The 14,766-nt window shown below is 41.5% G+C and overlaps 1 protein-coding gene across 1 annotated transcript in view; it reads left to right on the forward strand.

The window, feature by feature from the left end:
• Window positions 1-14,766, forward strand: part of LOC129834183 (transient receptor potential cation channel subfamily M member 5-like) — a 78,594-nt gene that overhangs the window by 14,683 nt on the left and 49,145 nt on the right. The window contains exons 13-22 of the mRNA XM_055898924.1: window positions 94-217; window positions 626-771; window positions 2,863-2,975; window positions 3,642-3,743; window positions 5,042-5,306; window positions 6,249-6,367; window positions 9,099-9,231; window positions 9,609-9,783; window positions 12,578-12,746; window positions 13,401-13,579. Of these exons, the coding sequence (XP_055754899.1) occupies window positions 94-217; window positions 626-771; window positions 2,863-2,975; window positions 3,642-3,743; window positions 5,042-5,306; window positions 6,249-6,367; window positions 9,099-9,231; window positions 9,609-9,783; window positions 12,578-12,746; window positions 13,401-13,579 (1,525 nt within the window). The remainder of the gene's footprint in view (window positions 1-93; window positions 218-625; window positions 772-2,862; window positions 2,976-3,641; window positions 3,744-5,041; window positions 5,307-6,248; window positions 6,368-9,098; window positions 9,232-9,608; window positions 9,784-12,577; window positions 12,747-13,400; window positions 13,580-14,766) is intronic.

Here is a 14,766-nt window from a genome sequence, read left to right on the forward strand (position 1 = left end):
CTCTCTCTCTGTGTATCTCTCTCTCTCTCTCTCTCTCTCTCTCTCTCTCTCTCTCTCTCTCTCTCTCTCTCTGTCTCTCTCTCTGTGGTCCAGGGTCCCGAGGCTGTAGCTGCAGCTCTAGCTGGTTGTAAGATCCTGAAAGAGATGTCTGGCCTGGAGTCAGAGGCAGAGTCAGCACGCAGCATGAAGGAGGCCAAGTATGAGCAGTTTGCCCTAGGTGAGAGACACACACACACACACACACACACACACACACACACACACACACACACACACACACACACACACACACACACACACACACACACACACACACACACACACACACACACACACACACACACACACTGTGATAAAACATGCAGTATCACACTCTGTGATGACTTAATGCTCTAAGATCATAAACCATCACTTAGTTGAAAAATACCACGAAGACAAAGATGTTCCCTGAAAGTATCTATATCCCTAGGAAATTCTCCTGGGGTTAGAATTCACAGTGAGATCATCACAAGATAAGAATCTAGATACAACCAATGCCTCTATAACAAACAGACAAAAGCCTGATTTGAATGGTGTGAAGTCTTGGTAAGTGTGTTGAGTCTGGTGTGTGTGTGTATGTTGCCAGATCTGTTTGGGGAGTGTTACTCTAACAGTGAGGACAGGGCCTATGCTCTTCTGGTGAGAAGGACCCGCTGCTGGAATCAATCCACCGTCCTCAACCTGGCAACCGAGGCTGACGCCAAGTGCTTCTTCGCCCACGATGGAGTTCAGGTAGGCTACGGTAACACGTGCAGGCACACATAGACACACTGAAACAGACATGTGGCCTCCTTACTTCTAATCTCCATGTTCCATAAACAAATGATACATTCGATAGATTTGACTGTGTACACAGACAATATTCACAGAGTCCTCTTGGTGTGTCACTGTGTGTTGATAGGTGTGTTTTATAGGGTGATGTGCCCTCTGCTGGTTTCTGTGTTGATAGGTGTGTTTTATGGGGTGATGTGCCCTCTGCTGGTTTCTGTGTTGATAGGTGTGTTTTATGGGGTGATGTGCCCTCTGCTGGTTTCAGTGTTGATAGGTGTGTTTTATGGGGTGATGTGCCCTCTGCTGGTTTCTGTGTTGATAGGTGTGTTTTATAGGGTGATGTGCCCTCTGCTGGTTTCTGTGTTGATAGGTGTGTTTTATAGGGTGATGTGCCCTCTGCTGGTTTCTGTGTTGATAGGTGTGTTTTATGGGGTGATGTGCCCTCTGCTGGTTTCTGTGTTGATAGGTGTGTTTTATAGGGTGATGTGCCCTCTGCTGGTTTCAGTGTTGATAGGTGTGTTTTATGGGGTGATGTGCCCTCTGCTGGTTTCTGTGTTGATAGGTGTGTTTTATAGGGTGATGTGCCCTCTGCTGGTTTCTGTGTTGATAGGTGTGTTTTATGGGGTGATGTGCCCTCTGCTGGTTTCTGTGTTGATAGGTGTGTTTTATAGGGTGATGTTCCCTCTGCTGGTTTCTGTGTTGATAGGTGTGTTTTATGGTGTGATGTGCCCTCTGCTGGTTTCTGTGTTGATAGGTGTGATATGCCCTCTGCTGGTTTCTGTGTTGATAGGTGTGTTTTATGGTGTGATGTGCCCTCTGCTGGTTTCTGTGTTGATAGGTGTGTTTTATAGGGTGATGTGCCCTCTGCTGGTTTCTGTGTTGATACGTGTGTTTTATAGGGTGATGTGCCCTCTGCTGGTTGCTGTGTTGATAGGTGTGATATGACCTCTGCTAGGTGATGTGATGTGCCCTCTGCTGGTTTCTGTATTGATAGGTGTGTTTTATGGGGTGATGTGCCCTCTGCTGGTTTCTGTGTTGATAGGTGTGTTTTATAGGGTGATGTGCCCTCTGCTGGTTTCTGTGTTGATAGGTGTGTTTTATGGGGTGATGTGCCCTCTGCTGGTTTCTGTGTTGATACGTGTGTTTTATGGGGTGATGTGCCCTCTGCTGGTTTCTGTGTTGATACGTGTGTTTTATGGGGTGATGTGCCCTCTGCTGGTTTCTGTGTTGATAGGTGTGTTTTATAGGGTGATGTGCCCTCTGCTGGTTTCTGTGTTGATACGTGTGTTTTATGGGGTGATATGCCCTCTGCTGGTTTCTGTGTTGATACGTGTGTTTTATAGGGTGATATGCCCTCTGCTGGTTTCTGTGTTGATACGTGTGTTTTATAGGGTGATATGCCCTCTGCTGGTTGCTGTGTGTTCTGCACTTTCACAGTAGTAAGGCCATACACATTTTATTAAATGGTTGCCCTTAACATGTTTTTGTTGTTGCAGGATTATAGCAAAATAGTGTCCTCCTTTTTCCAGTAAAACTATTCCCAACATTCTCTCAGATTATAGCTGAACTACCTCTTTTAACCTCCCCAAGACACTAAAATGTGCTTGTCTTACTTAAAAATATATATGTTAAACATGTAATACAATTAGTTTGGCCTATGCAATACAATTAGTATGGCCTATGTAATACAATTAGTATGGCCTATGTAATACAATTAGTATGGCCTATGTAATAAAATTAGTATGGCCTATGTAGTACAATTAGTATGGCCTATATAATACAATTAGTATGGCCTATGTAATACAATTAGTATGGCCTATGTAGTACAATTAGTATGGCCTATGTAATACAATTAGTATGGCCTATGTAGTACAATTAGTATGGCCTATGTAATACAATTAGTATGGCCTATGTAATACAATTAGTATGGCCTATGTAATACAATTAGTATGGCCTATGTAATACAATTAGTATGGCCTATGTAATACAATTAGTATGGCCTAAGATAAGATTGTGTGATAGGTTGGTAACTGCGCTCATGGTTTGTCCCAGGGGTTCCTCACTAAGATCTGGTGGGGAGCGATGACTACAGACACAGCCATCTCCAAACTGGTGCTGTCTTTCTTCTGTCCCCCTCTCATCTGGACCAACCTCATCAAGTTCAGGTCACCACGGAAACAATCTAGCTTCATATTGTCAATGTTGGCACAGTCATTTCCACAGTATGGTAGGAACCGTAAGAACATATGTCTGTTGTTGAAGCACAGAGTTGTGGGTACTCGTTTCAGTGTCTGCATCTATGTGCTGGAGTGCTTGGGTCAATATGTTCATGTGTGTACCACTATCACTATGTGTGTGTGTGTACGCGCCCGTGTGTGTGTGTGTATGCGCCCGTGTGTGTGTATGTGTGTGTGTATGCGCTCGTGTGTGTGTATGCGCCCCTGTGTGTGTGTTTGTGTGTGTATGTGCCCGTGTGTATGTGCCCGTGTGTGTGTGTGTGTGTGTGTGTGTGTGTGTGTGTGTGTGTGTGTGTGTGTGTGTGTGTGTGTGTGTGTGTGTGTGTGTGTGTGTGTGTGTGTGTGTGTGTGTGTGTGTGTGTGTGTGTATGCGCCCGTGTGTGTGTATGTGTGTGTGTATGCGCTCGTGTGTGTGTATGCGCCCCTGTGTGTGTGTATGCGCCCGTGTGTGTGTGTGTGTGTGTGTGTGTGTGTGTGTGTGTGTGTGTGTGTGTGTGTGTGTGTGTGTGTGTGTGTGTGTGTGTGTGCATGTGCATGCATCGGCCCTGTCCTCGTGTGTGTAGTCATGTTGTCTCTATGTGTGTAATGATGCAGTGATGAGGAGCTAGACAGTCGTGGTGGAGGAGAGGAGCAGTATGTGGAACTAGACAGTCTGGACACAGAAAAGGCCCTGCTACTAACAGACAATGACCCTTTGTGAGTTATAAAACCATTTATTCTACTATACCTGCTGTTTATAAAGGGACATAAAGTGTAGTCAACTTTGATCTAAGGGCAGAAAGAATCTGATTGGTTTAAGGCAGAACAAATCCATTTGGTTTCTACAAGGTCAATGGGCGGGGTTTAACAGATGCACAACTTTTGAAAACACGGCAGAGGTTGGAACTGAGAATATTGTAAATAAAACTTTGAGTTACAAGTTCTACGTTTTGAACTCATTGTTGTGTTACAGTAGTCAGACAAATGTGACAACATCTTTAAGATACAGCTGGTCTCATGACTTGAAGGAAAGAGCAAAATGTGGCAAGCTAGCAGCAACATGTTAAACTAATCAGAGCACGCTAGCTTGCTAAGTATTTACCTCTTAGCTACTCATGTTGAATTATTACAGAGCTAGCTAGCTAGGTGTCAAATATACAAGTAAGTCAGCTAACATTGGCTTTATTGAAATGGTAAGTTGAATAAGCTATAGGAACTTTAAAAAATGGCAGCTCCCCACACCTCTCTGATTCAGAGGGCTTGAGTTACATGCGGAAGACACATTTCAGTTGAACGCATTCAGTTGGACAACTGACTAGGTATCCCCCTTTCCCTTAATGCAGCCCTGGGGGTAGCTGTCACATGGGATGACGCTGGAGAGACGAAGCAAGTACGGGGAGTCAAACATTTAATATGGAACGAGACAGGAACAGCATCAGCAAATGAGTAACACAAACAAAAAACTGATATTTGGCTAGCAAATAGCTATCTTTTAGTAATGTTGAGAAATAGAATAGAGCTAGCTAGCCTGGTCTCAAATATACCAGTAAATCAGCTACCACTTTCTTTATCAAAATATTTCGTTTTATAAGCTATATAAACTTAACAATTGGAATGGACAGTTATGTTTCCCTGGGGGCAGAAACGTAAAATGTTAAACTATATGTAGCTTAGCTGAGCAGGGCACTACTTCCTACTAAGGTTGAATTATAAAATCGAATTAGCTACCAAGCTAGGTCAAAAATATGCCAGTAGGTCAGTTAGCATTTGTTTTATTAAAGGTTTAGTTGAATAAACTATAAAAACAATTGTTCTGCCCTAAACCAATCAGATTATTTATGCACTTAGAACAAAGTTGACTACACTTCATGTCCACCTGCCTTTTAGCAGCCTTGTGAGGCAGCCAGTCTGGTAATACGAGGCTATAATTTTTGTGGACGGTTGAAGAAGACTATATAAAAAAAACTATAATCAAGTAAAATTCCCAATTTTCAATTTGTTGTATGGTGTTCCAGAGACTCGGGTGGTCCTCCTGGTGGCGTGGAGGGCCAGAGCAGCGCCGCCGTGTGGTGGCGTTTCCTGCTGCGTCGCTGGCGTCGCTTCTGGAGTGCCCCGGTCACTGTGTTCCTAGGCAACGTCATCATGTACTTTGCCTTCCTCATCCTGTTCACCTACGTGCTCCTGCTGGACTTTCGTCCTCCGCCCCCCGCGGGCCCTGGGGCCCCTGAGATCATGCTCTACTTCTGGGTCTTCACCCTGGTGCTGGAGGAGCTGAGACAGGTATGTTGACGTCACAGGCTGGATCTGAACTCTGGTCTCCCACGAGAGAAACCAACGTCTTAATTGTTCGACCGAGACGAAATGTCCTTGTAGGGCTGAGGGTGACAATGGCAGAGCTACCCAGGGAGACCATGAGCCCAACTCATGTCATCATCATTGACATCACTTCCCACGGGTTTTGATTTCAATTTGTTTGAGTTGTCAACTAACGTGAATTCAATGTGAAAATAAAATTTAAAAAATCACCATGTCATTGGATTTAGGTTAAAAGTTGGGGCAATTTCTTTTTCACATGTCATTATTTGTTGTTGAAATTACTTGGCAACAACGTTGATTAAACCAGTTTTTGCCCAGTGAGCTCCCGAGTGGCACAGCGGTCTAAGGCACTGCATCTCAGTGCAAGAGGCGTCACTACAGTCTCTAGTTTGAATCCAGGCTGTATCACATCCGGCTGTGATTGGCAGTCCCATAGGGCGGCACACAATTGGCCCAGCGTGGTCTGAGTTAGGTTTTGGCCGGGGTAGGACGTCATTGTAAATAATAATTTGTTCTTAACTGACTTGCCTAGTTACATAAAGGTTACATAGCAGAATATCTGTGTCTGAAATGGTACCCCATTCCCTACATACTGAACTACTTTCGACAAGGGCCCTGTTCAAAACACTAAGTAGTGGACTAAGGAATAGGGTTCCATTTCAGTGCTTCTCAACTCTGTTCCTCAGATACTCTTATCAAGTTGCATCAGGTGTGCGTGCGTCTAGACAAAATATGTCCAGCGTTGAGGATACTCGAGGACTGTTTTTGAGGATAAATTATTTTTAGCCTGGGGAAATTTGACATAAATTACTCAAATGACCTCGAAATATACACAAATAGAATGATACTGCTAATGGTGATGTTCTAACAGAGTGAACTAACTCTTTATTGACCTGGGTGATGCAGAGTTTCTTCACAGACGAAGACATGAGCATCCTGAAGAAATTCAAGCTGTACGTAGAGGACAACTGGAACAAGTGTGACATGGTGGCCATCTCACTCTTCGTAATCAGTGTGTCCTGCAGGTGAGCAGAGTCCTTCCTCTCTTGCATCCAATTTCCTGTCTTGCAACCAACAAAGTTCCATCTATATGCAGATGATAGTTATATATTAATGTGCTCCTTCTCTGGTTCAGGCTGTTGAAGAGCTCCAGACTGCTTTCAGTCACTGCAGGCCTCCCTTTATGGTCTCAAACTGGCCTTGAATATACAAAAAAAACTAAATTCATGACCTTTACCAGAGCTAGAACTCTGCCAGAGAACGTTAGCATTGTCACATCTGGTGGCTTATCCATTGAAAAGTGTCATCCTACAAATACCTAGGTATTTGGTTGGATGACAAGTTGTCCTTTAAAGTTCATGTGGATAATCTTGTGAAGAAGCTTACATTGAAATTGGGTTTTTCTTTTCGTAATAAGACTCGCTTCCCGCTTATGTCTAGGAAGACGCTTGTCCAGGCCACTTTCTCTCTGTAGTTGATTATGGTGACTTGTTGTATATGCATGTAACCTCTGTCTTAGAGGCTGGACTCTGTTTATCATGCAGCCTCCTGTCTTACAGAGACTGGACTCTGTTTATCATGCAGCCTCCTCTGTCTTACAGAGACTGGACTCTGTTTATCATGCAGTCTCCTCCGTCTTACAGAGACTGGACTCTGTTTATCATGCAACCTCCTCTGTCTTACAGAGACTGGACTCTGTTTATCATGCAGCCTCCTCTGTCTTACAGAGACTGGACTCTGTTTATCATGCAACCTCCTCTGTCTTACAGGGACTGGACTCTGTTTATCATGCAGCCTCCATCGTCTTACAGAGACTGGACTCTGTTTATCATGCAGCCTCCTCCGTCTTACAGAGACTGGACTCTGTTTATCATGCAGCCTCCTCCGTCTTACAGAGACTGGACTCTGTTTATCATGCATCCTCCTCTGTCTTACAGAGACTGGACTCTGTTTATCATGCAACCTCCTCCGTCTTACAGAGACTGGACTCTGTTTATCATGCAGCCTCCTCTGTCTTACAGAGACTGGACTCTGTTTATCATGCAGCCTCCTCTGTCTTACAGAGACTGGACTCTGTTTATCATGCAGCCTCCTCTGTCTTACAGAGACCGGACTCTGTTTATCATGCAGCCTCCTCTGTCTTACAGAGACCGGACTCTGTTTATCATGCAGCCTCCTCCGTCTTACAGAGACTGGACTCTGTTTATCATGCAACCTCCTCCGTCTTACAGAGACTGGACTCTGTTTATCATGCAGCCTCCTCTGTCTTACAGAGACTGGACTCTGTTTATCATGCAACCTCCTCTGTCTTACAGAGACTGGACTCTGTTAATCATGCATCCTCCTCTGTCTTACAGAGACTGGACTCTGTTTATCATGCATCCTCCTCTGTCTTACAGAGACTGGACTCTGTTAATCATGCATCCTCCTCCGTCTTACTGGACTCTGTTTATCATGCAACCTCCTCCGTCTTACAGAGACTGGACTCTGTTTATCATGCAACCTCCTCCGTCTTACAGAGACTGGACTCTGTTTATCATGGATCCTCCTCTGTCTTACAGAGACTGGACTCTGTTTATCATGCATCCTCCTCTGTCTTACAGAGACTGGACTCTGTTTATCATGCAATCTCCTCTGTCTTACAGAGACCGGACTCTGTTTATCATGCAGCCTCCTCTGTCTTACAGAGACTGGACTCTGTTTATCATGCAACCTCCTCTGTCTTACAGAGACTGGACTCTGTTTATCATGCATCTTTGGGCTCTATTGTAAATGCCAAGTCACTCACCCACCATTGCACATTGTACCAAATGGTAGGTTGGACTTCACTTTATATGCGCAGAACAATACATTTGTATGTGTTCATCTACAAAGCCCTTTTGGGTAAACTCCCTCTTTACCTCTGTAGTCTGGTCTCCTTCACCACCAGCAGTTACCATACCCGGTCTGCTAGGTGGTTGCTACTTAAAGTCCCCAGGACATTCACAGTATTAGGCAAGACTGCCTTCTCTTATTGTGCACAAGACACATGGAATAATCTACAATCCATCCTTCATCTAGATATGTTAGTGCCACTGAATGAATTTAAAATATTGATGGGAGACTTACGTAGGAGTGTAAATGCTTTTTTTAAGGCTGGATCATGTTGTATTGTTGTATGTTTTAATTATGTAATGTATTGATTGTTGCTGCCTTTTTGGCCAGGTCTCCCTTGAGAAAGAGGCTCTGGGTCTCAATGGGCTTTTCCTGGTTAAATAAATACAAAATACAAATATACAGGTGTAGGATCTTAATTTGACCAGTTTCATCGCAAGAGTAAAATAACCCTGCAGCAGGAGGATTTGATAAAAAAAAAAGTGATGATTTCTAACAGGAAAATAGTTTTGATAGGCTACAGTAGGTAGGCTATATGATAGGCTACAGTAGGCTATAGTTGTGGTGTGATATCTAGTGATAGAAAGAACTGCTGATTTTCAGTAAATTTACTGTATGAAGTGACATTGGTAGTGACATTAACTCCATACAGCTGGGGTATTCAAATCTGACCCTACAAGGTCCGGGGACTACTGCTGCTTTGGTCTTCTACCTGATAATTCACTGCATCCACCTGGTGTCCCAGGTCTTAATCAGTTCCTGATTAGGGGGAGGATAATTTTATTTAAAAAAATTTAATCTGTGGAACTGGCTTCGAGGTCTAGATTTGAATTTGAGGGCCAGAGTTTAATGTAGGTCTAATATAGGATGTAATTATGACAGGATGATGAAAGACACGTATGAGGCAGGACGAACGGTTCTGGCGCTGGACTTCATGGTGTTCACACTGCGTCTCATCCACATCTTCGCCATCCACAAGCAACTGGGGCCCAAGATCATCATTGTGGAGAGGATGGTAAAGTAGACAACTGTTCAAAAGACAAACACGTATCACCCACAAAGCATGATCCATAAATACAACGTAGCCCCACTAAACCACATTTACAAAACTCTGATGTATTTGTGTATCAGGGTTGAGGTCAAATCCAGTCAATTCAGAAAGTTAACCAAATATTTTTTTTTTTTAAATTGTCATTGATTATTATTATTTTTCATTGTAATTGTAATTCCAGTGTACTTCCTGAATTGACTGGATTTGAAATGTAATTCAACCCCAACCCTGGTGTGTATAAATGGAATTGTGGTTCTAACCGTACTTTATTACCTGGTACATTTGTAGTGTATGTCAGATGAGGATTACACGTACTGTTTGTGCTCTGTTCTTCCTGGCAGATGAAGGATGTGTTCTTCTTCCTGTTCTTCCTGAGTGTGTGGCTCATAGCGTACGGCGTGGCAACTCAGGCCCTTCTCCACCCCAACGACCCGCGCCTAGACTGGGTGTTTCGCAGGGTCCTGTATCGACCCTACCTGCACATCTTTGGCCAGATCCCACTGGAGGAGATTGACGGTGAGATAGAATGTTTTCTGTTTTCTAGCAGTGCCTCTGCTCTGTTATAGTCATGTACATGTAGATCACATGTAGTTTAGTTTACATGTAGTTTACATGTTGTTCAGGAGACATGTAGTGTATATCACAGGAGGTTGGTAGCACCTTCATTGGAGAGGACGAGCTCATGGTCATGTCTGGAACGAAGTAAGTGGAATGATATCAAATCCATCAAACACATGGTTTATATGGATCCATATTCTCTGTTCCAGCCATTATTATGAGCCATCCTCCCCTCAGCAGCCTCCACTGGTGCACATGTAGTTTACATGTAGTTCTGTTTACATGTAGTTTACATTAAGTTTACATGTAGTTCCGTTTACATGTAGTTTACATAAAGTTTACATGTAGTTCCGTTTACATGTAGTTTACATGTAGTTCTGTTTACATGTAGTTTACATGTAGTTCCGTTTACATGTAGTTTACATGTAGTTTACATTAAGTTTACATGTAGTTCCGTTTACATGTAGTTTACATGTAGTTTACATTAAGTTTATATGTAGTTCCGTTTACATGTAGTTTACATGTAGTTTACATTAAGTTTCAATGTAGTTTACATTAAGTTTACATGTAGTTCCGATTACATGTAGTTTACATGTAGTCAGTTTACACTTAGTTTACATGTACTTCCATTCACATGTAGTTTACACATAGCCAGTTTACATGTAGTTCACGTGTAGTCAGTTTACATGTAGTTTACATGTAGTTCAGTTTACATGTAGTTTACATGTAGTTAAGTTTACATGTAGTTTACATGTAGTTTAGTTTACATGTTGTTCAGTTTACATGTAGTTCAGTTTACATGCAGTTTACATGCAGTTTACATGCAGTTTACATGTAGTTCAGTTTACATGTAGTTCAGTTTACATGCAGTTTACATTTACATTTAAGTCATTTAGCAGACACTCTTATCCAGAGCGACTTACAAATTGGTTTACATGTAGTTTATATGTAGTTCAGTTTACATGTAGTTTACATGTAGTTCAGTTTACATGCAGTATACATGTAGTTTACATGTAGTTCAGTTTACATGTAGTATACATGTAGTTCAGTTTACATGTAGTTTACTTGTAGTTCAGTTTACATGCAGTTTACATGTAGTTCAGTTTACATGTAGTTTACATGTAGTTCAGTTTACATGTAGTTCAGTTTACATGTAGTTTACATGTAGTTCAGTTTACATGTAGTGTAGTTTACATGTAGTTCAGTTTACATGTAGTTCAGTTTACATGCAGTTTACATGTAGTTCAGTTTACATGCAGTTTACATGTAGTTCAGTTTACATGCAGTTTACATGTAGTTCAGTTTACATGTAGTTTACTTGTAGTTCAGTTTACATGTAGTTTACATGTAGTTCAGTTTACATGTAGTTCAGTTTACATGCAGTTCAGTTTACATGCAGTTTACATGTAGTTCAGTTTACATGCAGCTTACATGTAGTTCAGTTTACATGCAGTTTACATGTAGTTCAGTTTACATGTAGTTTACATGTAGTTCAGTTTACATGTAGTTTACATGTAGTTCAGTTTACATGTAGTTTACATGTAGTTCAGTTTACATGTAGTTTACATGTAGTTCAGTTTAAATGTAGTTTACATGTAGTTCAGCTTACATGTAGTTCAGTTTACATGCAGTTTACATGTAGTTCAGTTTACATGTAGTTTACATGTAGTTCAGTTTAAATGTAGTTTACATGTAGTTCAGTTTACATGTAGTTTACATGTAGTTCAGTTTACATGTAGTGTAGTTTACATGTAGTTCAGTTTACATGTAGTTGAGTTTACATGCAGTTTACATGTAGTTCAGTTTACATGCAGTTTACATGTAGTTCAGTTTACATGCAGTTTACATGTAGTTCAGTTTACATGTAGTTCAGTTTACCTGTAGTTTACATGTAGTTCAGTTTACATGTAGTTTACATGTAGTTTACATGTAGTTCAGTTTACATGTAGTTCAGTTTACATGTAGTTCAGTTTACATGCAGTTTACATGTAGTTTACATGTAGTTCAGTTTACATGTAGTTCAGTTTACATGTAGTTCAGTTTACATGCAGTTTACATGTAGTTCAGTTTACATGCAGTTTACATGTAGTTTACATGTAGTTCAGTTTACATGTAGTTCAGTTTACATGTAGTTCAGTTTACATGTAGTTTACATGTAGTTCAGTTTACATGCAGTTTACATGTAGTTTACATGTAGTTCAGTTTACATGTAGTTTACATGTAGTTCAGTTTACATGCAGTTTACATTTACATTTACATTTAAGTCATTTAGCAGACACTCTCATCCAGAGCGACTTACAAATTGGTTTACATGTAGTTTACATGTAGTTCAGTTTACATGTAGTTTAGTTTACATGTAGTTTACATGTAGTTCAGTTTACATGTAGTTCAGTTTACATGTAGTTTACATGTAGTTCAGTTTACATGTAGTTCAGTTTACATGTAGTTCAGTTTACATGTAGTTCAGTTTACATGTAGTTTACATGTAGTTCAGTTTACATGTAGTTCAGTTTACATGTAGTTTACATGTAGTTCAGTTTTGTTCAGTGGTACATCTTGTTGTCATTCACTATATATCTTGATTTATTAGTGAACATAAGAGCCTTGGTGTAAATCAAAGTATTTCTGCATGCTTGACCACACCGCTCAGCGGGCGACCTGCGTCTGTGTCACGCAGTGCATTTTCTTGTTCGTTAAAGCAAATATCTGCGAACAACCGATAGTGAAGAACTATCTAATGTAATCTTCCCAGTGGCACGGATGCCCGAGAGCAACTGCACCACAGTGATAGAGGAGATCATCATGGGAAGTCTGCCCCCTTGTCCCAACATCTACGCCAACTGGCTGGTCATCCTACTGCTGGTCATCTTCTTACTGGTTACCAACGTTCTGCTGCTCAACCTCCTCATCGCCATGTTCAGGTCAGACTCAACACACACGCTACTCTGCAGCTCAGCTGGTAGAACATGGGGCTTGACGATGACAGGATAGTGGCTTCAATTCTCGGAAAAACCATCCGTATGTAAAATGAAAACATTTGCTAAATGGCAAATATGTACACGGTCAGACTTAACACACGCGTGTTACTCAGGCCACAGTCATCACCCAGGAAATAATAGTTTACTCTGATGAGGGAGACTCCAAAAACATGTCCCAATTCAGGGACCAATTCCATGATCATGTCCTGCAAGAACAGAGGTTTGGATGTATTCATTGACATCCACTGTGTGAAACCAAAATAAACTGGCACAATCATTGACACATACTTTTGTTTTGTTTTCTCTGACCCAGAACAGCTGGTAGAAAGTTTTGTTTCAACAAAGCATATAGACTTACAGAGCTTTTAATGATTGACAGGAAGAGTCTGGCCTGAACTGTGACTGTCTCACACAACCATCTGATATGATTATTATTAATAATAATAATAATGATTTAAGGTTGTATATTTCACGGGCATACACAATTCAACTGTCTCTCTAACTTGGATTACCACAGAAAAAAGATCAATACTTACTCACGTGTATCTCATGCAGTGTGTTCTCACTGTGATCTTTCCTCCACCTGCGTGCCTACAGCTACACGTTCCAGGTGGTGCAGGGCAAGACAGACATCTTCTGGAAGTTCCAGAGGTACAACCTGATCGTGGAGTACCACAGCCGGCCTGCCTTAGCCCCGCCCTTCATCATCATCAGCCACTGCTCCCAGCTGCTCCTCAGCCTGGTCAAGAGGCCTGAGCCCAAACTGGAGCAACTAGGTAGGACCAGAAACAGACGTATTTTACATTGCATACATACAGACATGTATAGTTATGTAGGTACATAATCACACGTTCATATACAGTGCATGTGTTTTTATATGTTGTTGGTTGCAGCAGCCCTACTGCACATCGTAGTGTGAACGTACACAATGCAATTCAGTTTAATATGAAACATTACACTCATGGACAGTATACAGGTCCTTACACAGCGGTGTTGGTGCTAGTATATAGATACCTACAGAGTGGTGTTGGTGCTAGTATATAGATACCTACAGAGTGGTGTTGGTGCTAGTATATAGATACCTACAGAGTGGTGTTGGTGCTAGTAAATAGATACCTACAGAGTGGTGTTGGTGCTAGTAAATAGATACCTACAGAGTGGTGTTGGTGCTAGTAAATAGATACCTACAGAGTGGTGTTGGTGCTAGTAAATAGATACCTACAGAGTGGTGTTGGTGCTAGTATATAGATACCTACAGAGTAGTGTTGGTGCTAGTAAATAGATACCTACAGAGTGGTGTTGGTGCTAGTAAATAGATACCTACAGAGTGGTGTTGGTGCTAGTAAATAGATACCTACAGAGTGGTGTTGGTGCTAGTAAATAGATACCTACAGAGTGGTGTTGGTGCTAGTAAATAGATACCTACAGAGTGGTGTTGGTGCTAGTAAATAGATACCTACAGAGTGGTGTTGGTGCTAGTAAATAGATACCTACAGAGTGGTGTTGGTGCTAGTATATAGATACCTACAGAGTGGTGTTGGTGCTAGTATATAGATACTAACAGAGTGGTGTTGGTGCTAGTATATAGATACCTACAGAGTGGTGTTGGTGCTAGTATATAGATACCTACAGAGTGGTGTTGGTTCTAGTATATAGATACCTACAGAGTGGTGTTGGTGATAGTATATAGATACTAACAGAGTGGTGTTGGTGCTAGTATATAGATACCTACAGAGTGGTGCTAGTAAATAGATACCTACAGAGTGGTGTTGGTGCTAGTATATAGATACATACAGAGTGGTGTTGGTGCTAGTATATAGATACTAACAGAGTGGTGTTGGTGCTAGTAAATAGATACCTACAGAGTGGTGCTAGTATATAGATACCTACAGAGTGGTGCTAGTAAATAGATACCTACAGAGTGGTGTTGGTGCTAGTATATAGATACATACAGAGTGGTGTT

The sequence above is a fragment of the Salvelinus fontinalis genome, chromosome 35, assembly GCF_029448725.1.
Source record: "Salvelinus fontinalis isolate EN_2023a chromosome 35, ASM2944872v1, whole genome shotgun sequence".
Taxonomy (NCBI): domain Eukaryota; kingdom Metazoa; phylum Chordata; class Actinopteri; order Salmoniformes; family Salmonidae; genus Salvelinus; species Salvelinus fontinalis.